Below are 25664 nucleotides of genomic sequence, written 5' to 3'. Positions count from 1 at the left end.
AAAGTAAAGGTTTTAAGCTGGAATTTGGCTTTAAAACAACAATGATTTAATAATAAAGGAATTTTCTTGCTAATTAATGCTTCCAACACTTTTCACGACGTTTACTTACGTCATAACGTGTCCTGGAGTGTATGCGTTTAAACTATATTTGTGTCCTAAAAATATCTTGGAAATATATTTGGTGCTGCTATCTTTTCCTTTATGTAATGGCACGTTATAAAAATCCATCCATCCATCCATTCGCTTCCGCTTATCCTTTTCAGGGTCGCGGGGGGCGCTGGAGCCTATCCCAGCTGTCATAGGGCGAAAGGCGGGGTACACCCTGGACAGGTCGCCAGTCTGTCGCAGGGCCAACACACAGGGACAGACAACCATTCACATTCACACCTAGTGACAATTTGGATTAATCAATTAACCTATCCCCACAAGCTGCATGTCTTTGGACGGTGGGAGGAAGCCGGAGTACCCGGAGAGAACCCACGCAAACACGGGGAGAACATGCAAACTCCACACAGAAAGACCCCGGCCTGATGTTGGAATTGAACTCAGGACCTTCTTGCTGTGTGGCAACAGTGCTAACCACCGTGCCACCGTGCTGCCCCTACGTTATAAAAATAAACTGCATAAAAAATAAACTACTGTCACATTAAGAATGTAAAAACCACACGGAACGGTCATCTGTCGCATTGAACAGGCACTGCGGTAGGCATCTATGACTTCACTCCGGGTCCTTCTTGTGTTAGAAGAAACATGGCGGCGTCCATGCTGTGCAGGAGGACGGCTGCCTTATGTAGGACTTTAAAGGACTTCTCATCTTGTAAAGCTGTGCTTTCTGTAAACTCTCCGTGTGGACCTTTATCACAAACAGCGTCCTATAATCCCAAACCTCTAAAGCTGAACCTCCGGAACCCGTACATCCCGGACAAGGACAGCGAGAAGACGCCGGAATGGCAGAAGACAGCCCGCTACGATAAGAAGCTGTTCGGTCGGTTTGGCTCTGTGTCGGGCATCGATCCTGCATCTCTGTGGCCCACACATGAGGAGCTGGAGAAGATTATTGCGGAGGAAACCCAGTGGCATCCCCCGCTAGAGGTGATGCTGAAGAACATAGAAGCCAGGGAGAAGGAGGAGAGGGAAAAACGGCTGGCGAGGTAAGGCTACATGGCTAACGTCAGTGCGTCCATTATCGGACAACGTCCTCACCAGCGTTTGTCATTCTGTCAAACACGTTTACAGAGTAACTAGCAACACGTTTTCATAGTTCTCTCTTTCAAGCTTTTAAAAAGAGCACTTTTTAAAGCAGGATTTTTAAATAAGCTAATGTAAAATCAAATCGAATTAGAAATTGTATCTAATAAAATAGAAGCTTGTCTTAAGTGTACTGAAGAAGGTAGAGTGGCAGGCTTTAGCTCCCTTCTGTACCAGCGTGGCGGGCCTAATGAATTGTTACCCATTGAAAAGGGTCCGGTTTTAAATGTATAGAGGAAAATGTGTGGACAAATCCAGCTGTCTTCCACCATCCTAAAGAGACATTGAAAGAAAACCTTAGTAAGGTGCTTGGGCTCCACATGTAGTGAGAAACCCTTCAGTGCTCCTTCTTCCAGCTGTAGTAGATGGATATGGGTGTCTTTTTTTTATTAGTGGTGAAATGAAGTCCAAAACGTTCCATCTGTGCTGGCCTGTAGTCACTGCAAAAGCCAAACTGTGTGATTTACGTCAATTTCACGTTTCATCACAGGAGGTCCTTCCTTCTCATATGACCCAAACCATGCTAGTAAAATGAGAACTGTGGCATAAGCTTTTGAAAGTGTGAAAAGGCAGGAATGAGAATGAGCACCTCCAAGTCTGAGGCCATGGTTCTTCCCACTCCGAGTTGAGGAGTGGACTTCACCATCCATCTTTACAGTCGAGGACTCGGAGTGGCCCAACTGGAGGAATTAAACAATTTCAGGGTCGTGTTCAGGTGTGAGTGGAGCTGTGGATTTACCTGTCAATCTACATCCTCACACTAGCTTTGGGTAGTGACCGAAACAATGAGATTGTGGATACAAGCAGTGGAAATGAGCTTTCTCTGAAGGGAAGGCTGATGTCTCCCTTAGATATGGGGTGAGGGGTTTGGTCATTTAGGGGAGGCCCAGAGTAGAGCCGCTACTCCACATTGAAAGAAGCCAGCTGAGGTCATTCTGGATTGTGACAAGGATGGCTCCTGGATTCGCTACAGGAGGTAGCTGGAAGAGGGAGGTCTGAGCTTCTCTGCTTCGGCTGCTGATCTGGGCCCAAATAAGTAGAAGAAGATGGATAATTGTGAAGAATCAGAGGCGTGATTGGTTTTCTTTGATCTTGTTTCCCTTGTTTCTGTGGGCAAGTTTAAAAAAATATTATTTTTATTTTTTTTGGAGCTGTAGTAACGGCAGCTTTTTCCTCCATATTGTATGAATGCAGCACATATCAACAGAGAATGGGAATAAAGGGCTCCATGCCGGGGTCAGCTCGTCAGCAAATGTTTAAAGAAGAAGAAACTGAAACACCATCTGGCCCACTGGTCTCATTAGAGTGCAACTTTTTAAAAAAAAACCTTGGCCGCACTCCTTGGATCACATCCAGTTTGTTTCTTTGTTGGATCACATAGCGGAGACCCTGTTTGTGAACTAGTTACTTTAATATGAAAATGTGCTTAATGACTTAATGTTTTCATTTTACAACATATTCCACGCCTTTTGTCATGTTCTTGTCTTGCACATTGAGCTTTTAGCTTAGTCACAGACTGGAAAAGGCTTTTAACTTTCTAGTTCTCTGCATGGATGATGGCGTACTTTGGTTAATCAGAGATCGAGATGTCTTTCATGAGACTCAAGGAAGCTTTAAATGTACACAACCATCCTTGTTAAAACAGACAGGTATGTTATAATTATAATGAGAGTCACCAGCTTGAACATATCTTAAGAAACTTCCCCAGAGTTGATACCATAGACTAGGGCTGCTCGATTATGGCAAAAATGATAATCACGATTATTTTCACTGAAATTGAGATCTCGATTATTTGACGATATTTATTTAACAATAACAATGTGTTGAATAATGACTTTAAAGATTGTCAAAAAATAATATAAAACAGTGCAAATACTGATAACAGTGCAAATGTTTGCAATATAAAAATAAATGAAAAATGTAAACATCTATGTTTAGTGAACTTTGCAGTGTTGCTCTGTGGTGCAGCTACATTGTAGCAAAGTTTACACACTGTGTCTACTTGATCCACGTCTGACTGAACCCATAATGTTTCCACACCACTGAAGTTTTTTTTTAACCTCTTTTCAACCAACAGCAGTCACTCTCCTCTCCAAATAACTTCTGCTTAGCTTTCCGAGCTTCCCTCGGGTCCTCTTAATCAGCGGTCCCCAACCCCCGGGCCTCGGACCGGTACCGGGCCGCGAGCGTTGAGGCTCAGGTGTGAAATGTCTGGTTTTCAGGGTTTTTATCGGTTTTCAGTGTTACTTTGTTATCGCGTTTATCGTTTACTCGGTTTTCCTGGGTCTTTTCATGTGTGTTATGAATAAATCTTTTTTTTCGGTACCGGTACTAGTTTTATTTTGTTGTATTTATCCGCGACACCTTAAAGGCCGGTCCGTGAAATGAATAAACCGGTCTGTGGTGCAAAAAAAGGTTGGAGACCACTGCTCTTAATTGTTGTGACACGTGTTCGAAATGCAGAGAGGTGCGCTCGATTTGCCACACGGAGCAGCGCGAGAGTAAAGCACGAGGGAGGGGCTAATAATCGGCTCAGTCATTTTTAATGATCGTTGAAAGCCCAGATCGTAATCGAGATTAAAATTCGATTAATTGAGCAGCCCTACCATAGACTGTAAACTAAAGATGCACGAAGCTTTGAAGTTTGAGAAGTGAAGTAAACTTTTTTTTTCCAGGGGTGACTCCTTTGTTTGGAAAATATGTGCATAGGTATAGAAGCCTGTCACTACCCGATCCGTACCGGAAACCCGATCGGTACCCCGCATGCGCGAAAGGTTTCTACTTCCGGTCGTAGCGTTTTACGATAGTTATGGGTCAGAGTAATAACAAGTATATCTTAAAATGTTTGCAATAATGAAGCATTTCAGTACAATGTAGACAAAAACGAAAAATAAAAAGAAAGTTACGGATCAGGACTCTCCGATCCTTACTGCGCATGTGTAAAGTCTGACCGTACAAATCGGGTCTACCCGATCCGTACCGCGCATGTGCAGATGTTTTCTTCTTCTTCTGTTCGTTTAATGGCAGTTTACTCCCCGTGTACGAGGATACCGCCACCTGCTGACCGAGCGAATGAACCCTATTATAAACTGAATTATCGTCATTACAAACGTGTGTTAAATCTGATTTAGCGATAGTCGAGTGTGTTTATGCTCGTCTGCGAGGAGAGGATTGTTGGAATAGTGATGATGATGTGCGCTATCACTGTCAATTGTCAGTAAACACTTAATCTGGCTGATGAATCTACACGTGAGATATTACAAAGTCTGCATTATTAACTGTAATTAGGCGCCATTCTTCTTATTTTACGGCGCTGTTGCTCAATCGGGGGACGCTCTCTGTTGAGGAGAAAAGCATGAATTTCTTTGTATACGGATTATCCATTGTTTAAATGTCCCGGGCAGTCGAAAAGGAGGCAGAGCTGTTGAGAAATGCTAGGAGCTAACTGGGCGCTAACCGTACCATTCAAATATATTGAATGTCGCAATGTTGGCAAAGAGAGGAAGTGACGTAAGATTTGCGCATGCGGGGTACCGATCGGGTTTCCGGTACGGATCGGGTAGTGACATCGCCTGTGGGAAACATGTTGTTCATTTAGCACCATCAGCGGGTATACCTCGTGATTGTGTTGTCACACTGCGAACCTGCAGAGTCCCACAGTGTAACACACAGATCAACGCCTCACTCATCAGATGTGGTTTCAAAACGGCAACAGCACAAATACTCAGCTCAGGGCTTCAAAATGACCTCACTAACCAATGTGAAACATCGCCATCCATCTTTTAGGTCCAGTCTAATCAGTGTAGTCCTAGATGTTCCAAGAAATGCTCAAGTCTCATTCCTTGAATTTGCTGTGGTGGTATCAGCTGTGAACTGACCTCAGCTAAGCATAGCAGCACCTGCACGCAGGCATTCTGATGTCATCATGAGTATAAACCATAGACGGTAATAAAAGACGAGCGTAGCTTCAAGAGCGTGAAGCCAAAGTGTAATAACCTTTAACGTGTATTCTTTTGAATGGCCACCAGATGGTGATACGTATGGCTTTACATTGACTTCTGGTCCTGTACAAGTCTATGGATGAAGGCCTTTCTGTCTTGACTTCTCGAAACACTTTACTGATGGTTTCTGGGCTTACGTGACCAGTTTGTAGTGTACCACAGCTGAATCAACAATTACATTAATCTCTAAGGACAAACTTCTTGAAACTGTAATACTTTTAAACTCATTTAGATTTGTGTGATGGATTAAAGTCCGCAGTTGGTTTTCTGAAGTGTAGCTGTGATATCCAAGTATTGTGGACAAGTTTTTGTTTTCCTTCTTAAAGTTGCACTTTAATAAGACCAGTGGGCCAGATGGAGTTTCAGTTTTTCTTCTTCAAACATTTGCTGACGAGCTGACCCCCGGCACAAAGCCCTTTATTCCCATTCTCTGTTCCATTCATGCAATATGGAGGAAAAAGCTGCCATTATGTTAACACAAATACAGCTTTACACTTCTCACTTTCAGAAAAGTGAAACAGTTTGATCCAAAACTCCTTCTTCATTGACGGCTTTCTTTGTGTTAGCTGGTTTAACAAAACTCCTGGATGGAGTTGGAGACTGTGACACATCATCTGGCTCTTCCTCCAGACAAATTGAATCAGTCGAGTGCCTCTTATTTCAGTTAGAGACACACTGAGAGGAATTAGTGAACATTAAACAGTCCCATAGCTTAATAAAGGACATGTGGAAGTTTAGTCTCCAGATCAATTTAATTGGCATTCTTGGTGATGGATAGCAAATGTAACTGATCAGTTTTCTAATCTGTGTCCGAGTCGCTGTAGTTCCAGCTGTGCAAAAGACTGCTGGAACTACAGAGGGATCAAACATAAAAGCAAATTCCAGTGACAATAACACAGTTTGCACTGCTTTAACGTTGCAGCTGGGCTTCATTCAGCAGTGTTGGGAGGGGACAGCTCGACAGTTTGCATGTGCAAAGTGGAGGAGAGGACCTATATCGCACACAAAACAGACTGTAGACTTAATAAATGGTGAAAACGTGGCGCTTCCAGCTGATTTTAAACACACACTCCAAACATAAACTGTTCTGGACCAAGTTATGTTCTCAGCACAAGTTACCATGGTGATTTAGCCAGGTAAAAAGAAAGCTACTTAAGCTTAAAGCTTAGGCATCGTTTTATTAGCTTATTGCTTTGGAGTATGTCCACAGGTCCGTTGTTTACCGTTGCCGCTTCCCTTGAAACTAGTATGTCAGACAAAGTTGATCTGAGGCTGATGTTTGTGTTTGTGTTGTTGTTGTTTTGTTTTTCAGGGTTTTTGAAAAAGTTTTATTTTGATGGGCTAACCTTAAGATTAATCACTGTATTTGGTGTATATCCAGATACCATGGATGGCATTACCTTGGCCTCCCGTAACACTGAGGAATCTTGCAGTCAGTTTGACCAGGACACGTCCTTCAGCACGCATATTAAACAAATGTGTAGGACTGCTTTCTTTCATCTGTGCAGTATCTCTAAAATTAGAAACATCCTGTCTGAGAGTGATGCTGAAAAACTAGTTTACGCATTTGTTACTTTTAGGTTGGACAAATTAATTTATTATTATCAGGTTGTTCTAAAAAGTTCCCTTGAAAGCCTTCAGTTAATCTAAAACACTGCAGGAGCGTACTGACAGCACCGGCCTTCTGCTTGACCATTTCTGATTTGCATAAAAATGTTATGGCTAAATTTGAACTTGTATATTGACTTTCAGATGGGTTTTTTTCACAGTCCTTGAAATTTTAGGCCATATTTGGACATCAATATCTCCAAAAACGATTAAAGTTAAAAACTCAGCATTTTCACTGGTCTTTCCTAACATTAAATTGAATTAGGATTTCTAGTTTAGGGTAGATACATCAAAAATGTTTGTGTTGACTAGTTAAAATATGAAAAAAGAAAACGAAACTGAAAGAATGAAATACTGGAGTTTCCAGATGGTACTGTAATTACGTATAACTGAGAACATAATTTCTTAAATATATGTATACGTTTCATTTTTGAGAGCTACTGCCCTGCAGGAGTCTAATTCAGGTGGCAGTGTAAAAACTTTGGCTACATTTATTTTTATGTATTAAACGAGTCATGCAAACAGGATGATTTCACAGGAGTAGTCTTGCGAGGTCAAGCTGTGGTGTCTAAATGGCCGAACTGGTAATCTGACACAAGATGCTAACCTAATGTCACGACTGCTGCAGGCAAGCAGGGATCAGACGGTCGGTGTGTTGACTGTCTGAGTGTTGCAACAATTGTAATACATAAATAAAAATGCTACATTGTTGCATTTTAATATCTCTTTGTACATTTCAAACTAAACCTGAATTATTAGTCAGCTCCAGGGCACTAGGTCTTGAAATGATAGGTAGAGTAGGACTTGAAAATGAAAAATCTGAACAAATTTCTTATCTTAGTTAAAATCAAAATACCATCTGGAAACTCAAATTTTGTTCTGTTCAGATAATAATACCTACTGATATTTTTGTGGCATGACTAATATCTGCTCCATCCAGCATGAAAATACCATTTTCTTCATTTTTTTTACTAAGAATTTCACGTTAAACTATTCTGCATGCTTTGTTACACTGTTTATTACAACTACATATGATTCAGAAATAGTCTTTTGCAATATGGCATATTTTTATTAGTGTGTGCTCAAATTTAGACTTTGCAGGAACACTTGATTCTTTTTAAATGAAATTAAAATTCAGACACTGAAGACACCGGAGATTAAAGACCCTGATTTAGGGCAATGAAAAGTTCAGCCTTTTATCTTTTAACAGTGTTTAGGATATCCATCCATCCAATTGCTTCCGCTTATACTTTTCAGGGTCGCAGGGGGTGCTGGAGCCTATCCCAGCTGGCATAGGGCGAGAGGCGGGGTACACCGCAGCACGGTGGTTAGCACTGTTGCTGCACAGCAAGAAGGTCCTGAGTTCAATTCCACCATCAGGCCTTTCTGTGTGGAGTTTGCATGTTCTCCCCGTGTTTGCGTGGGTTCACTCCGGGTACTCCAGCTTCCTCCCACCGTCCAAAGACATGCAGTTTGTGGGGATAGGTTAACTGATTAATCCAAATTGTCCACAGATGTGAATGCGCGAGTGAATGTGTTTAGGATATTCGTCTTCAAACATTGAATGAGATGTAGGGAAAAATGGTGTGGAGGGTTAGCAAAGAGACCTTTTTTAAAAAAAAGATGTAGATCTTGAAAAGTATTCAGTACAGGAAACTAAATTTCACAGCAGTCATACTACGTGTTCAAAGTTTGGACCATTAATTATTTACTTTAGGCAAATGGCACAGTTGATCAGAAAACCTTTAAAGACATTTGCTGTCTTGAGATGGATGATTGCAGTTTTTCCCTTTGTTTCTGTCGGAGGCTTCTTCCTGTTAGAGGGAGTTTTTCCTTCCCACCATTGCAAAGTGCTTGATTGTTGGGCACCGTTCACCTTACAGTGTGAAGCAACTTGAGACTGTTGTGTTTTGGAATCGGAAGTTATGTTAAGTTCTTCTGACATGAGTGCTTGTACCAAATTTACTGTAAAAACCACGATATTCACGCCAGGACATTTCTCTCAAAATCAATGTTAATTACCAGCCAGTATGATGGACAGCACTAACATCTGCTATCTTTTCTATTTTCACCGCAGAGAGAAGCTCATTGCCGCAAACATGGCCAAAATGCCCAAGATGATAGCAGACTGGCGCAGAGAAAAGCGTGAAACCAAACAGAAGCTAAAGGAGGAAAAGGCTCGCCGTACAAGGTTGCTGGCTGAGGCCAGAGAGCGTTTTGGCTATGCAGTGGACCCCCGCAGCCCCAAGTTCTTGGAAATGGTTGCTGAAATAGAAAAGGAAGAGAAGAAGAAGAAGAAACTAATGAAACGCAGACTGAGAGAGGAACAGGCAACAGGCTCCGATGCACCTCCTGCTGCCTCCTCATAGTCTTGGACCGAGTCGTTAAAGACGTAAATAACTGTTGGGCCTGGGTCAGATTGTGTTTGATAGTTTTGAAGGTGTGCTGTGTAGTACAGTTCAATGGAACCGTTCAAATGGCTAAAAATAAGTTTTGTCCTTCTGTGAAGATGTGACGATTCCAACTTTCAACTTAGTTTTTCAGGACTGCTCCAGATAAATAAAACCTCTGCACAGATGGTGTGGGTGTGTTTAAAACATGACACGAGGCCAAGTTCAGCAATTTTCATGATTGCAGATATCCATGAGAACAATTTATTTATACAAAAATAATTTTTACACTCAAGTTTTCTGAAAAGCGCACGTCGTGTCTCGGCACCGACGCGCTGAGTGTGAACAGCAGTAAGCCGTAGTTTAGCCTCACTGGCTCTGCCGTGCTCTTATGCTGGGCGCAGTGCACGAGCCAGTCCTCCTTCATGCTCGTTATCTTTGTCTAAAATATGTTTGTGCAGCTGCACATGAAATGCTCTAGCCATCTCAACACCTCATACACTACCAAACCTGTGGCAGTAGCAGCGTCTAACCCTGTAAGGTCCAAGTTCTCATCGGTGATGATGAAGTAACACCAACCCAAACTCGCTGGTGGGGAAAAATAAAAACTTTGAGGGTAAATTAAAGTTTTTGTGTGTCTGTAGGAATGCAGAATTTAAAAAAAAGTCCACATTTGGGAGAAACATTACTTTCAGAAGCCAAATATATTTTAATGTGTTAGGGTTCGTAGTACTTAGACGTCACGGGAGTGACTACTGCATATTACACAGAGCTCTTTTAGAACAGTAAAATAAATTCATTGCATTTCATTAGGTTTTCATTCTATTAAATATTTCTCGTGGCTTCCAATTGCTTAAGATTTGGTGTTTATCAGTGTAAACAATAAAACCATGGCCTATAAGTGTGTGTTAACCTGTGGCAGGTGGTGAAATTAAAGGTCCCTCAGCTGTGCCTCACTGACAAATATTCTACAGATTACACCTTTGTCCAGCTTAAATTGTGGAGTGTATATGATCACACAAAGGTAAACCTGACCACAGCAATACCATACCCAGTGTACTCTTGTTGAAAAAGGCACTTTGGTCAAAAACTGAAGTAGCTGTAACTGTGAGGGGAATCGGAGACTCCAGCGGAAGGAGCCCGAGCAGTCTTAGAGGTGGGTGTCATCATCCTCACCGGGATCAGCCTTGAGTTTGGCAAGAGCAGCGTGCACCCTGAACTGTGTGCGAGACTCCATGGAGTAGTCTTTGTAGTTGTGCCTGTAAGTCAGAACAGCAGACGTGGTAAAGGCGTGTCCTGCAATGAAACTTAACTTGCCATACACATTATATGCTGCTGTTGGATGCACGTTTCTAAAGTACAAGCAGATGGATGAGAAATGGATAAAAGTGTTTGTCATCGGCACCCTTAAAGAGGATCACGCTTGAAGAGCTGGAGTCATTATCAGCTAATGGATCGTACATGTTTACACAGGGATAGGGTGACCTCTAGTGTTCCCTACAGTTGCTAACAACCATTTTACTGCAGTCCTATTTAACCCCTAAAAAACATCATTTTCCTAATTTTGCATTTCAGGATTCTGTGAGTTTTACAAGTACACTAATGTTGTTTACTTTTGGATACACACGAGCTGTTTCGTAGTGCTTCGATTTTACACTACGCCAAGATAACGGCTTAAGAGTTGGGAGTTCGCCTTGTAATCGGAAGGTTGCCGGTTCGAGCCCCGGCTTGGACAGTCTTGGTCGTTGTGTCCTTGGGCAAGACACTTCACCCGTTGCCTACTGGTGGTGGTCAGAGGGCCCGGTGGCGCCAGTGTCCGGCAGCCTCGCCTCTGTCAGTGCGCCCCAGGGTGGCTGTGGCTACAATGTAGCTGCCATCACCAGTGTGTGAATGTGTGTGTGAATGGGTGGATGACTGGTTGTGTAAAGCGCTTTGGGGTCCTTAGGGACTAGAAAAGCGCTATACAAATACAGGCCATTTACCATTTACAGGCCATAACCTATCAACTACAATACTAACACACCATAAAATAAAATAACAAAACCACTTGTTATAACCAAAGTATGCAGAAGAGCATCTCTGAACACACATGGTGTTGAAGCTCGATGCAGATGGACTACAACGGCAGAAGACCACACTGGGTTGCCACTCCTGTCAGCTAGTCTTGAGTTCACATGAGCTCGTTGAAGCTGAACAATAGCAGATCGGAATAAAGTTGCCTGGTATGATGAGTCTCGACTTCTTGTACAGCGTTCAGGTGGGGTCACGTTTGGTATAAACAACATGAAAGCATGGATCCACCCTGCCTTGTATTAACAGTTCAGGCTGATTGTGAGATAATTTTGCTGGGGATATTATCTTGGCACACTGTGCCCAGTCCTTTATGACTGCTACGTACCCGCTATCATGACAACCCAAGGTGTACCTAATGAACTGACCAGCGAGTGTATACCTAATTTTGTTTTGTGGTGCAGCATGCCAGCACTTTAAACTTCCGTCCAACTAATTAGTGTCATTTACTACTCATTTACATTCCATTGGCACTAAAGTGAAGCTGGGCTCATCATCTGCTCAGACTGAACTCAAATGGAAGCAAAAACGCGTGGCTATGTGAGGCACACTATGTGGGCTTGTTCAGTTGAAAGCCAGCTGAATAAGGTTCTAGCTCCCTGCCAGTGCCGCTAAAATGGTAGAAAAGTAGTGCAAACTTTTATATTCAAAACAGAATGCTGCAGTCTCACAATAATATGGAGAGTGAAGACTGAAGGAGTAACTTACTTGGCCTTGTGCAGTATTTTAATAGCTTCATCCCTTCTGCCTTGGTCTATGTAAAGCAGACTGAGCTCCACGAGACAGTTGGGCACCAAGTAATGGTCAAACCTGATCTTCTTTTCACTGCAATAAGAAGCGAGTTAAATATTCATTCAACACGGACATTCATTTAAGACATAGGCTATGATGTTGATCCTGCACTGTACTCAATGTGGCATCCTTGGGAAGGCTGAGGGTTGTGCTGCAGGTGGCTGACCAATTTGGTGAATAAACAAACGTCTCTCATGAGGACTGTCAGTGTAATTTAAGCTGGAAGTCCTTCTTGATTGCCACGCAAATATTCACACTGTGACGTAGTGAGATGAGAGTTTTATGGCTGCAAAACAAACAGGGCACTGAAAGGACGTCCAATGAAGAGTTACCCTGATACGTTTTAAAAGGAAGACCTGCAGAATTTATGCAATGTTTGGAAAATCAGAGAAAACACTGATGTAAAAAGCTTGTATTACAGGTTTTAGTAGAAGAAAGTAGTAAGATTCTGAAGTACTCCCTCTTCTGCCACTAATTCAAGAAAACACAGTGTGTTAACCAGTGTTGCCAAAAAAAACGTTGCAATGAAAGGCTGATATTAATTTGTTCACACAAGATTAATTGATTCTGAAGAAACTGCTTTCACTGTGAGCAGGAAATAACTTGGCTGCGTTTGAAACTCTGCTAGAGCTCACCTGGAACACACTTTGTTAAAGCACTCCTCAGCAGCCTGGAGGAGGCCTTGATTCTTCAAACAAAGGCCCTTCAACATGTGGATCACACAGCGGTCGTCCACTGTGTACTCGTTTACTGCAGGGGACGGAGCAGACACCATGAGCAAACATGAAAAACTGCGTGTTCCTGTTTCACAGTTTGGAAAAGGGCAGCAATACCAGGAGCTTCCAGTAGAGAGCGCTCTGCCTCCACCAACGTCTGCATCATGCCTTCAGTTAGCTCTGGTGTCTTGTTGATCATACTGAATCCATTCCACATGTACATCATTTCCTGTAATGAAGCAGTTCATATTGTTGGGACGCTCTTTTAATCAAACATAGCAGTCGTTATATGTGTTTATTTTATTTCGTAACTCTTACCAGCACTGGTACAGGTAACCTGACTGGGAGGGCAGCCTTGTAGCGTCTGGCTTTACGAATTGCAAACTTCTCCGTTGGAGGAGACTTCCCCGCTATCTTCTGCTTCAAGGTGGGCACTTGTCTAAAATGACAGGGGATATACAAAGACACACCAACGAATGATTCAGTTACTAAGTACACCATGTGACTGTTTGGCATCGTAGTGAGTGTAGGCTGTTACTCTGCTGTTTACCTCAGCTGTCAATATGTGTCCGTGTCTATTTATTGTAAAGTAGGCTACAAGACTTTGTGAAAGGATAAAAATCGATTGACCAGCGAAGCTCACTTCTTTCCAGTGACTGCGATACGGAGGTGAGTTACTGAGGGCTACCACTATTAGCCGCTGTTAGCTGCTGTTAGTTAGTGTTAGTAGTGAAAATTTCTTTGACATGGATTTAACATTGTTGGACTTAGCAAATAAACTCCCATGTGATGTAAGGATGTAATCTCTTTTTATCAGAGGGAAAGTTTGACTTTTAGGACCCTTGAGCCAATAATTAGCTGGCTTAATGTTAGCTTATAACCAGCTAATATAATGTTAGCTAACAACAAGATGTTTTTGTGGTTTGGTTTGTGGTTTTGTTGTTAGCTGTCTGGAGATTTGACGAGTGCATGTCTATTTGCTGACAATAACTAATTGCAACAATATTGGGAATAAATAAGAATGTCATTTCACGCTTTCCTTTGTTAAAGCCCTGACGTGAGATCAGGAGATGAGGCTTGAGGTAAGGAGGAAGAGGATAAGATTTTATTCAGATGCCAGTCATGTTGTCTCTTTCCTTTCCGTTTTTCAAGAAACCTGTGAGTTCCTTTCTCCTTTGCTACATATGTGGATGGTCTCTAACCACATATGTGATTAAACACGATTAAGTGGAATAGCTATGTCCATCCAGGCCACTGTATTCAAGATGGCAGGGCAACATGTTGGCTTCCACAAACTGGTGCCTACTCAATCTGCAGGAAGACACTAATTAACATTTTCACATCAAAGTTTGGTCTTCTTCATATTCTAAAGGAAAAATATCCCTCCCATTTAGCTGTAAAATGTACCACGGTGTTCATCCATGTGAAAAATGAAACCAATAACCAAAGTGCCTGAAACCTGTATTCTAACTGAAAGCGCCAGATGGCGATACCTGTGGTAATATTACTTATTGAAGAAATAAAATTCTGTTTTTAGGCATGTCACGTTTCAGAATGGAGGGTTATCTGTTGTACGAAACCACATGCTCATTGGTTAAGGACCTGTTATTCACAAACCAATGAATGTGACGCAGTGACTTACGTCCCTCTTTATTGTGTCTAGTTATTTTTTTGCAACCAAGATGGCGACGGCAGAAATGCTGGTCCCAACTGTTTAAAACAGAACAACAGAAAGCAGAGGATGCCATCACAGTAGCTATGTTTTTTTAAATATTGTCTGTATTGTAAGCAAAAAGCACAGAGACATTTACGTGAACTATACCGCTCACCTCACAGCATCTATACTGGTAAAGAGGAAGTAAGGATATAATCCCTGCTTACCTAAAGAGTTCTACCTCGTCCTCCCCAAAAGGCCTGGCCTCATCTTTAGGCAGCATACTGAGGTAAGCAGCTTTCATGTACACATACATGGCCTAACAGGGAGAACCATAAAGAAAGGATTCATGTATTAAATCCTCAAAATGTCTGACAATAAATTTTATTCTGATCTTCTCCCGTCATAATTTCTGTACCTTGGACCAACGACTCTCCTTGCTCAGCAGGTCAGCGTAGAAGTACGCCATCTTCCACGCACGCTTGTACGTGAAGCACCACATCAGCTCCCAGTAGCACATGTGGTGAAACTGCTTCCATGTCTGCTGGGCCTTACAGCCGTCTTCAAAGAATTTCACTGCCTGGAAGCGCAGAGAAATTAAACCGTAGAGCAGAAGAACACGGACAGTGACAAGGCATGTTGTACATTTAATATTAACACTGGGCGCTGGTTTTTTGGAGCTCATTTCCTTAAAAACATAGAAACACTGCCACAGCAAGTGACGTATCATAAATGCTCCTCATACCCTCAAGAAGTGCAATCAAGCAATGTTTTCTTGACACACCTCATCAATGTTCCCTTTGATTTCCTCAGTTCGACCAGCAAAGAAGAGGAATATGGCCCCCTAGAGAAAAGAGAAAAATGTACAAATCTAAACACTGTTAAATTTTCATCTACCTGGAAGCAGGCACATCACACAACAATCATTCTTGGCAGTGTTTGATCAAGAAATTTTCATCCGAGCGCTCAGTTTGTTCTCTGGGATGGGCTGTGAGTAAAAGGTGGAGCAGAGAGAAGGATTGTGAATTTACGAGAATGTGCGTCATGCGGAGTGGTAGTGATGGCATGAAGCAAGCGTGACATGGACGAGAGACCTCGGCAAGGATCGTGCGAGTGGAAGTTTGAGACAGTATCGGGTCGAAGGAATCAAGGTGTGGATGGATGGCAACGTGAATACAATCAACGACTGTGTGAAAACTATGGCGTGAACCCGTCAGAGACAATATACATTTACAAGCAATACAAAAAACAGAAATGTTTGGCAATAATAAATGATACGGTTTTGCCTTTTTGGCCAAAATTCCCATCTGTTATCATACGTTTGTTCTGACCACTATAAGGATCCTTCACTGTGTATGGAACTGCAACTGGTCAAAGTTTAACCACATTACTCCATACAGGTTCTTTGTTGCTAAGTTCCACTCTTATCAGCTACTCTCGTGTGTGCAAATATGAGTTCAACTAATGTCATCCCACCATCCATTTTCTTCTGCTTATCCAATTCAGAGTCAGAACTGGGATGGAGCCTATTCCAGTGGTCATAAGGAGGGAGACGGGGTACATTACGGATAGTTCGCCAACATAGCGGGCTAACAGAGAGGGACAGACATCCATTCACACTCACATTCACACTAGAGACAATTTAGAGCCACCAGTTAACCTAAACAGTCTTTGGACTGTGGGAGAAAGCCAGAGTACCTGGAAACCTATGCCAACATTACACAGAAAGGCTGGCTGTTGGATTCAAATCCAGCTAACCACCATACTACTGTGCTGACTTCAAATACTAAAAATTATGAGTTAAAAAATTCCTACAGCCCTGTGTCCTGCACTGCCTGGCCAAATGTTAGAAACCCAAACACATTCAGTTAATGGGGAACTTAAAAAAGGTCACATTTAGATTAAAAAAACAATTTGATCATCAGAAATGTGTTTATTAATCAGCCAGTTGTCACAGTGCTGACTACAATGCAGTCAGCTTCTGCCATGTCATCAAAACTAAAACATTTAAACATCAAAACAGAAATGACACGTTAATAATGAACTCTAAAGAACAGTATCGACGTTCCATAAGTTGGTGTATTTATTTAAAAAAATAAAATCAGTCAAATCTGAAGCAGCAAACCAAAAGACTCTTCTCCAAATACTTACTCGTTATGTAAACATGGACGTATCTGAAGAGCAGCCAGTGCTACCGACAGTTACAAAAGACACAATGGCACTGACAGGAGTGCAGGCACGCTAGTTTTCATTCTTTGTATTGATTAAACAAGAGATTTTATTTCCATGGGACTCACAACATGGAAGGAAAACTGGAAGCTATATTCTGCTGCCTAACGTAGCAGAGCGTTTGATTATGACAGCCTTGAACTGAGCTGCTCTGGACTGCAAAAGACATTACTGGGTTGGGGGTGATAGCTGTCTTCAAGGGTTTTTTTTAAATGCTTGAATCATAGTTTAGTCTGTGGTACAGTATATGGTTGAAACATCATGACTACCTCGAAGGTTTACCATAGCTGGTAAACTAACTGCTGACACACTAACCAGCAGGCCATGTAACTGTCCCTGAGACAGTTAAAATAAAGTTGGTTATTTCATGTTTCTGTGATAGATTCATGCTGTAATGTGTAAAGTCCTGTAATGTTTGTATGAGGTAAAGTCTGTAATTGTCACATGACCAGAGTTTGGTTGAGAGCACAACCATGGCATTGTGGAGCTAGCATGGATACATGGCTACCGATGCATCTACAGCCTCAGCGTTAATGTTATTCTGCATGTGGTCCAAGAGGCGCACACGGTATGGTTTCATGTATATTGTTTGTATAATGTTGCATACGTGTTCTACACTGGTAATGAGAGGACATTTTTGTGATATCCATTATTGTGCATTTTTCTGTTCTGCTTGCACAAGACTGTTTATGGACACTGATATGAGAGACTGATAAGCTCAAAACATTTATGTTGTAAACTTTGTGTTTCTTCAGTTTTCACGGTGTCTGAAGACAATAAGAGTGTGAGAGAGAGAGAAATAAATTTCCGAAGACATCAGTATGATGCGTGGCCATTCTTTGTTGGACCCCTGTAGTTACAGGCCAGCTAGTCACAAGGAAACCCTGAAAGGTTCAATAAAATAGCCTCAAATGTTTTTAGGACTCCTTTTTCCATTTTATCTCACACTTGCAGACTGAATCAACCAATCACAATTAAACTGACAGGAACTGATTTTCTCACATAATGTTTCCACCTCAAATGTTGTCTGTTAGCAACAATGCATATCCACCCCAGTCTGTGAGTCATTTACAGGAGACTAACACACAGTTGGTAAACAACATCGTTATAACACTTTTAAAACCAAAGTGCTTTACACTAAAATAAAATAGAATAACAAAACTGACGTTGCACACATTCACCATGTTTACATGACACGTCCCAACAGCAGCCCATCATCCAATTACAGTTCTAGACACCAGCATTTTCCAAACGCTTAACAAAAAAGGTTTGTCCTTAAATACAAAACCTGTTACAGCTGATGTCTGAAGTCAGAGTTTCAGTGCAACAACAGCAAAGACACGAGCTCCTTCTGAAATAAGTTTGACCACAACGTGATCAGACTGACCGAGAAGCCAACATTAATGATCCTGCAGCATTATCTACCACATATGTATATACAACCCCATTAAAGGCTTCTGGATACTGGATTCTGTAATTAGCCAGTGCAAGGCTAATAACAGTATAGAGTTATACTCCAATATATTCCAGTTTAGAAGTAACAAAGACATGCATAATCCTTTGCAGATCAGAAGGTTGCAAAGATGTTTTTAGTCTGGAGGTTTTTCTGGAGCATTGATTTGTTTGTCTAATTGTAAACGTGTCACAAGTTTTTAAGCTGTGTTTTTAATAAAAGGAGTTAAATAGCTCAGGTAATGCTTCAGCCTCTCAGTTAATACTGGAGAGCTTCGGTTTTGAACTGACTTAACTGTAAGAAAGTGTGGGATATCCAAAAATGTACTCATCGAGCCTTCTTATGTAATAGTGATTTCCAAGACTCAAAAGGTAAATACAACCATAAATCATCTGTATATGACAAGAAATGTTATGTTAGCAGATAATTTGACCATGAGGGAGCATGCAGCAAAGAAAAACAGAACAGGACAGATGCCTGTGGAACTCCAGGTGTCACATTAAGTGACATAGGAAAGTGTTACCCAGGGGGAGTCACATGCTTGACTGCTGCACAGTCTCCGAGCGCTCACTGAGTAAGTCACAGTCAAAAAGGTTAAAAGCAGCACTCAAGTCCAGCAAAACTGAGATAGAAGGATAAAAGCAGACTCAGTACCACGAAAGGCCCTGAAACCTGACTGAAAGGTCTCATAGTCTCTAGTCCAGTAAGGACAATAGTTGAATACAGACAAGTTTTTATAAAGCTTTTTTAAATAATTAGAGTAAGTTACCCGTGGGTAACGCAGAAGGAAAGGTTTCAGCAATCTCTCAGCTTCCACCACCTCTCCCTCGCCTGTCCCTGAGAGGATAAAATGGACATATAATATAACACAGGCGTCTTGTAGGAATGATTTAAAAAAAACACTGATTTTTAGCACTACCTAGTATGAATGTGAGGAAGGTGTAGTAGCAGAGCAGCAGCAGAGCACACAGCATAGAGCGCAAGTTCATCCCCGTCGCACCATCGTTCAAAAGAGACAAGCCGTATTCCTGAACAGGATTAAAAAGAAAACAGAAAGTATCATAAAATAACAGCTGTCAGCTAATGATTAAATACACAGAGGTGGGCGTGTATGTTCATTGCACCTTGTCTCCAGAGAAGCCTGCAAACTCCAAAACTTTGAGTATCCGCGGAGGGAAGAGAGAGAGAGTCTGTAAGCAAAGAAGATCTGATAAACGGAATAATACAAACACGTAATTATACACATGCAGCCACCCAGCAGTGCAAATATATAATGTGGGACATACCAGGTTAAACGCCCCTATCCCGAATGCTATTCCTCCCTCTAAGTGAACGTGGCTGGGCTCTTTGAGACAGCGGTGCGATTTTATGAAGGAATGCAGCTCTCTGCGTTATGAAAGACAAGCATTTCTAATCACACAGCTTATCATATCACCGTTTTACTACAGAGGTTAATGAAAAGTAAAAACATGGAAGCGTTCAGGAAACACTTATTCGAGACTGCTTTGACTTCATTATTTCTTGTATCTCACAATATTCTGGACTTGCAGTTGTGATAAATCAGCAAATCCTTCAACTGTAAAACTGGTGAAGTAGCCGTTTAATAATCACAGTGCAAATATGTTTTAGTGACTGATTTCTGTTTAGACATTAAATACAGACAAGTGAAAGTAAAGTTCAGAATTACTTTAATTACTATACTGCATTATAAACATTACACATTTACTTAAAAACAGCTTCTTGTTTCATTGTTTACTTACTTGTAAATAAGGTAACTGTTTCGTACTTTGATTCCTCCTTTGATAAAACTCACCATGTTCTCATCCTGCAAAACAGTGCAAGGAATGCATCGCTACAGTTTACCTGTGTGTTGTTTGCAAACAAATTTAACATGACACAAATGGTTTTTGCATGCTATGTGTTATATGAGGCAGGTTCTACAGCTTGTGCAGCCTTAAGAAGACTAGACTGGGAGGTTGTGCTGTTTTTGAAAGTGTAGAGAAATTGTTACTTTGTTAGAAGGATATTAGCATACTGCACCTGCAGGAAGGTGAGGGCAGCTCTTTGGAGTTGACACTCTGCATAACAGACTTCTGCATGGAGCTGCACTGCAAAAACACATCCATGTATACACAGATTAAATGATAAATTATATATGATGAAGTGTAAAATCTAGGTATACTCCTGTGTTTGGTGTTCATCTACCAGGCAGGTGCTTCCTAGCTTAACCCTCCATATGCAATCCTGACTGAAGACATTTAGTCAGCTTATCAGTTCGAATACATTTTATTTATATAGTGCATAGGTGTCAAACTCTGGCCCGTGGGCCAAATTTGGCCCACAGCATAATTACATTTGGCCCGCGAAGCCATACCAAATTACTATTAGAGCTGGCCTACTGGTATTATACAGCTAATATATATATTGTTTAGTATTAAGCTTTGCTTGTTCCATATTCAGTTTTCCAGCAAAACTTATTTGAGTCCATAAGAAAAGATTCATTCTTATATCTGGAGGAAGATTTTTTTTTCAATAAATATTAAAGTTAGCCCGCGACTTTGTTCCAGTTTTGAATTTTGGCCCACTGTGTGTTTGAGTTTGACACCCCTGATATAGTGCAAGACCCTATAATATCAGACATACAGGCCCCTTTATGCAAGAATGTGGCAATGTGGAGAGGAAGAACTCTGAGCTGAGGGTCCTAGCCTCAACGGTTCAGAGCGGCGAGTCAACTGCAGAAAGAATGGTTTCACTGCTGCATCACAGCAAGGAATGAAAAACAAAAGTTGCCTGAATGTGTTCATTAATAGCTGGGGTCCGTCAGTGCTGGAACAACTATTGTTCATTTTCCTTTTTCTAGGTTCTCTGATCTGTTTAAGGCACTTTAAGTCACACTGTTAAAGCAGATCTACAGGCACAAGTATGAGTCTGCCAGCCAATCACATAGCTGCATTCTGAAATACTCAACATCTATAACTTTGGTTGCAGGATAATTTTGAGCCAACATTAGTAACACTTCCATGCATTGTTAAACTGTAATTCTTTGGTTATCCTGGTTTTCTTTTCTTAGCTCAACTGTCATTTTCATTTTTCCTATATATGTCTACAACCTGCACTCCCATCAGCCTCAGCTACACTGGAAAAAACTACATGCAAAATACATGACAGCATGTTGGAATGGTATCACATTAAACCAAGGTGGCACACACAGTAAAAATTATGCACGCTTATGATCAGTTTTTTAGCAGTGTCTGAGATCACGTTGGTATATCAATGTGTAATGGAACTTTTTGAGAGGATTCCAAAATGTGGATTCTGTTCATCCAGATGTAGTAACTTAGTGTCAGACTCTTCCTAGACTGCAGAAAGAACTGGCATGAGTAAAGAAACGTTTTCCCCACCGAATATGCAACGTCCAGGGGTGTTTAAAGATATCTATTTAAGTACAGGCAGATGGGGAAATTGGCTTCTTCAAAAAAATGGAACTAAATAAAATGACTTACAGTAGACATTTCTCCACTGCATTTTTGGAAGGATCCTTTAAAACTACACGAGTGGCACATTTAAGCCTTTTACCTTCAGAAAGTGACCCCCCGGCTGATTTGTTGGAAAGGCTGGAAGACTTCCGTCGAAACCTGAAAATAAAAATCAAATGGCACTTCAGGACACTCAGACACTGACTACTGCGGCCATGTTATCTGACACATCAACCATTTGCCAATCAAATGTGTCTATTTTCTCTTATCTAAGAAGTTGCTATTGCGAATTCTATTATGCAAACACAGTCAAACTGGTACTATGGTCACATGGGAGCCATAAAAGTACATGCAGCTCTTAATATTTGCCTCTGTGGCTCATGGAATGTGGAAGAATAGTTCACTGCATCCAAGCTGAGGATTGGGGGGTGTTACCATCGTTAACCTTTGTAAGACAGAATCAGGGGACAACAATCTCGACATCCTGACCTCTGACAGACCTCCTGGGCACGCTTCATGGTATTTCCTGCATTGGTGATGTCATCCTGCTGGAAAGTCATCATTGCCTGCATTTCCAACACTGTGGCGTAGATAAGAGCATGGTACATGCTCTCATTCACTCTACATAAAAACACAGAGTTGCAGGATCAACATCACACACCTCAGGCTGTAAGCAAACATGTAGTTACTGCATTTCCCTGTTGCGCAAAGATAAGAGTAAATATCTGGCTCTTTTTATTCTTTCTATCTCTTCCACCATCCCAGTCCGTCTTGTGCACAGTGTTTATTTTGCAGGCCTAACAGTCTGTACGCTGTTGAATCAGTCAGACCTTGGGCGTCAGCTTCGGCAAACACTTCATATCCTGGAGAACTGAAGCCTGACAGGAAGGCCACTGCTTCACGGTTCACACCATATAAGTCTCTAAATATCACCAAAGGCTAAAATACTGCTGACATCACACTGAAAATGTGAACACTGTGAAACAAAGCAAGAACACCACAAGCGCATACAGCCTGCATCGTAAGAGTTACATGAAACCTCCGGAGAGCTAAAACCTGACTATGGATTGTTGTGTCACCTTGGTCGCAGCTTCTCCAGGCTCTCATTGAAGTGGTTGTTAAGGAAGAGATCCAACGCCTCCATACAGTCATCCAAACACTCTTTCAGGGTCATCTCAGAGGAGCTGCTGCGCACACACACACACACACACACACACACACACACACACACACACACACACACACACACGCACACACACACACGCACACACACACACACGCACGTGACTCAGGGTAAAACAAGCCTTGCAGTATTAGCATGAGATAATGGACCAGATCTATTCGGGTTCAGCGATTAGCATGCCTCCCAGTTAAAGCTGACATCCGCGTTTACATGCAGGCGTGTTTACTTTGTGAAATTTGCCTAAAAGACTCGTTGTTTAATAAGATCGCAGCAAGTGGGACAAAATATTCGATTAAAAACATACGGAAGCCTAATTGAGTTTTTTTAACTTGTAGTTTGAAGTAACACTCTCCGTTTCACTACGTGAAAGAATGCGAAACTACACAAGTCTCCTTCCTGGTGCAGCACAAACTTTTTAAAAACATTGAAAAAAGTTCTGCTCATTCACGTTTCCCTGCTACAGACAAAGGCGAATAATCACATTTATAGATCTGCACAGGTGGCTTTTCAACATTTGCCGGGCGATATGTCACCGCTGAAGTGGACAGACCCACACATAAACACTTTGTGGGAAACAACTCCAACTTTTGACGTGTCCTTGACTTTTCACTCGCCTCCCGTACTCACTTTTCCGCGGCGTTTGTCTCTCTCCCATTGGACATGTTCGCTCTCCGGGCGGCGCGCCTCCCAACACCTGTTCGGAGTTCAGCGGCACTCGCAGAAAATCGGGACGCATTCAGCTCTCACACCGCGACACCAAGCTTTCAGCTCTCACGCTTCTTCGCGTTGGCGTAAAAGCTGACAGTTAAGCTACCGAGGCTTTGCTGTCAGTTAAAGTTGACCAGAAATAAGAACGTGCACTCCTCTGTGCTGACCCAACAGCCCGATACTACGCATTGCGCAACAGAAGCGCAGCTCCTCCGCCTACCTCTGTGGCTCCACTGCCACGCAGACACTACACCGTAACACTGATCAGTGTCAGGTGCTCGCAGCTCTTAAAGATCCATCTTAGTCTTGACTAAGAAGTTCGGTAACTTTCAACAGTAAATGGCGCCATTTCCCCTTTGTCTTCTTCTCCTCTCAAAAGTGAAAATGTTGAGTACATTCTTCTTTGCGCCATTGCTGCATCTGATGCCATATGGACGCGATGATGGGCTGAGGGGAGAGCAAATATGATGAGGTGACAGAAAAGGGAATATTATTTCGCTGTTAATCAGAATTTAAAGGCAAATTATTTTGTTGCTGCTTCGTCTCTGGTACCTAAATAAGGAAGAGGTAAGTGTACTGTAAAATTCACGCGTGTAATTCCACGGAATCGTGAATAGGGGTCAGTGTTGTAGTTATACCTCACGAGGAGACACAGATGCCAGAAGTGGTTCATCATCTAGTAATCTAAATCTACACCTTTTTATTTATTTTAAGTTATTCCAAAATCTTGTTTATACAGCCCCTCTCACACTTTGCATCCCTGCTATGAACTACAGGTACGACAGCAGTGCACTTGTTTGACAAACAAAGACAAAAGCAGGGTGAGACTGTGGGTAAAGGGAAACTTGCGATGACTTGTTGCAGTTTTGTATTTTCTAATTCGTTTTAATTTTCTTTCAATTTTAGTTTGACTTTTTGTTTTAGTTTCGGGTAGTGTACAGAGTAGGATTGTTTCTGTTTAATGTTTTTACTGTTTCAAAAGGTTTCGTTTTTATTATTTCACTTTTAGTCTCCTCAAGTATTACTGCACTGCAAGATGTAGGAAAACCCGCACAGGTCATTCAATGAAAACACTGAACTTTTTGGAACTGGACTCACAATCTTAGACATCCAAGGCCCCAAGAAGCGTGTGCATCAAAGGAATTACAGCCATGTCCATTTTCACAATTCCTGTTATATATGTGCAGGGAGGCTACTTTGTCAGTCGATGCATTTTAAAAGGATTTGCTATAAACTCACTGCCCCAGTGTAAGATCATGCAAAGAGCTTATATACATGGTCTCCCGTTTTTAGAGGTTAACATATAATTTGACAGTTTACAAAGTATATTTCATGGCCAGGTGAGGCCTGTCTCCTTGTTAGTTGTTGATACATGATGTAGACATCTGAAGTTGATTCAAGGTGTTGAATTTGTATTTCAGGGCTGTAATCAGGGCTTAGAAATGAATGAGTTCCATGCTTTCTCTTAACACTGTGGATTTAAGGTGTGGCATCTGTTCTCCAGCAGAAAAGACTCCTGAAGAGACTCTGTCCTACAGTTGCAATACAGTCAAAGAAACAGAAATGTTGGGAGCTGTAAAAGGCTTGTACAACTTCCATCTTTTGCAGGAACAACTGTGTATAAAGAAATATGGAAGAAGGCTGTTGTGTCTATGAAACAATTAAATAAAGCAAAATAAAATGTAGAATGATTTCTTTACTTCAAATTACAATAGCACAGATTTACTCAGAGCAATTCTTTAAAAAACTATTACCCTTCAAAATGGTGATGTCTTCTACTCATGTTTCGTTCTCCCTGAGCATATTGTGACCTGACAAAGCTAAACTGATCACTTAACAATATGGATCTGTCTTTGATTAAAAGTAACATCTGTCCCCTATTTTCATACCACCATTAGAAATATGTATTTGTTTGAATTATAACCTTTTTCAAGCTGCTTGATTTTATAAAGCTTCTTAAAGTGCAACATAAATGGTCTGCATTTGTATAGCGCTTTACTCAGTCCCTAAGGACCTCAAAGCACTTTACACTACATTCAGTCATTCACACATTCACACACTGGTGATGGCAGCTACATTGTAGCCACAGCTGCCCTGGGGCGCACTGACAGAGGCGAGGTCTGCCGGACACTGGCG

General features: G+C 41.6%; 2 protein-coding genes across 3 annotated transcripts; one reads left to right on the top strand and one right to left on the bottom strand.

Moving 5' to 3' along the window:
- Nucleotides 1-678: 678 nt before the first annotated feature.
- Nucleotides 679-10056, top strand: gadd45gip1 (growth arrest and DNA-damage-inducible, gamma interacting protein 1). The gene is made up of 2 exons (XM_026166106.1): nt 679-1151; nt 8935-10056. Exons 1-2 carry the CDS (start codon nt 751-753, stop codon nt 9224-9226), a joined length of 693 nt encoding a protein of 230 aa, XP_026021891.1. The 5' UTR covers nt 679-750; the 3' UTR covers nt 9227-10056.
- LOC113021435 (tetratricopeptide repeat protein 39A) lies at nt 9933-23887 on the bottom strand. 2 transcript variants are annotated; one of them, XM_026166104.1, is made up of 18 exons: nt 23448-23887; nt 22717-22824; nt 22127-22258; nt 21738-21796; nt 20202-20269; nt 19922-19986; nt 19448-19547; nt 19286-19351; nt 19081-19189; nt 18931-18998; nt 15264-15323; nt 14898-15059; nt 14707-14798; nt 13144-13264; nt 12943-13054; nt 12745-12859; nt 12026-12142; nt 9933-10506 (listed from the first exon to the last, which is right to left on the bottom strand). In XM_026166104.1, exons 1-18 carry the CDS (start codon nt 23480-23482, stop codon nt 10398-10400), a joined length of 1698 nt encoding a protein of 565 aa, XP_026021889.1. In that variant the 5' UTR covers nt 23483-23887; the 3' UTR covers nt 9933-10397. The 2 variants fall into 2 exon arrangements, with proteins under 2 accessions (XP_026021889.1, XP_026021890.1); XM_026166105.1 differs by having other exon boundaries at nt 22717-22821.
- Nucleotides 23888-25664: the final 1777 nt, after the last annotated feature.

The sequence above is a fragment of the Astatotilapia calliptera genome, chromosome 4, assembly GCF_900246225.1.
Source record: "Astatotilapia calliptera chromosome 4, fAstCal1.2, whole genome shotgun sequence".
NCBI lineage: Eukaryota > Metazoa > Chordata > Actinopteri > Cichliformes > Cichlidae > Astatotilapia > Astatotilapia calliptera.
This window is presented reverse-complemented; position numbering and strand designations above follow the sequence as displayed.

Coding starts and splice junctions, on each gene's coding strand:
- gadd45gip1 (XM_026166106.1), top strand. CDS start 751: ATGGCGGCGTCCATGCTGTGCAGGAGGACGGCTGCCTTATGTAGGACT. Junction 1,152..8,934: donor AGGGAAAAACGGCTGGCGAG/GTAAGGCTACAT, acceptor TTTTCACCGCAG/AGAGAAGCTCATTGCCGCAA.
- LOC113021435 (XM_026166104.1), bottom strand. CDS start 23,482: ATGTCCAATGGGAGAGAGACAAACGCCGCGGAAAA. Junction 15,324..18,930: donor TCCTTCTGCGTTACCCACGG/GTAACTTACTCT, acceptor TCTTTTCTCTAG/GGGGCCATATTCCTCTTCTT. Junction 12,860..12,942: donor CTCTCTACTGGAAGCTCCTG/GTATTGCTGCCC, acceptor CGTCCCCTGCAG/TAAACGAGTACACAGTGGAC.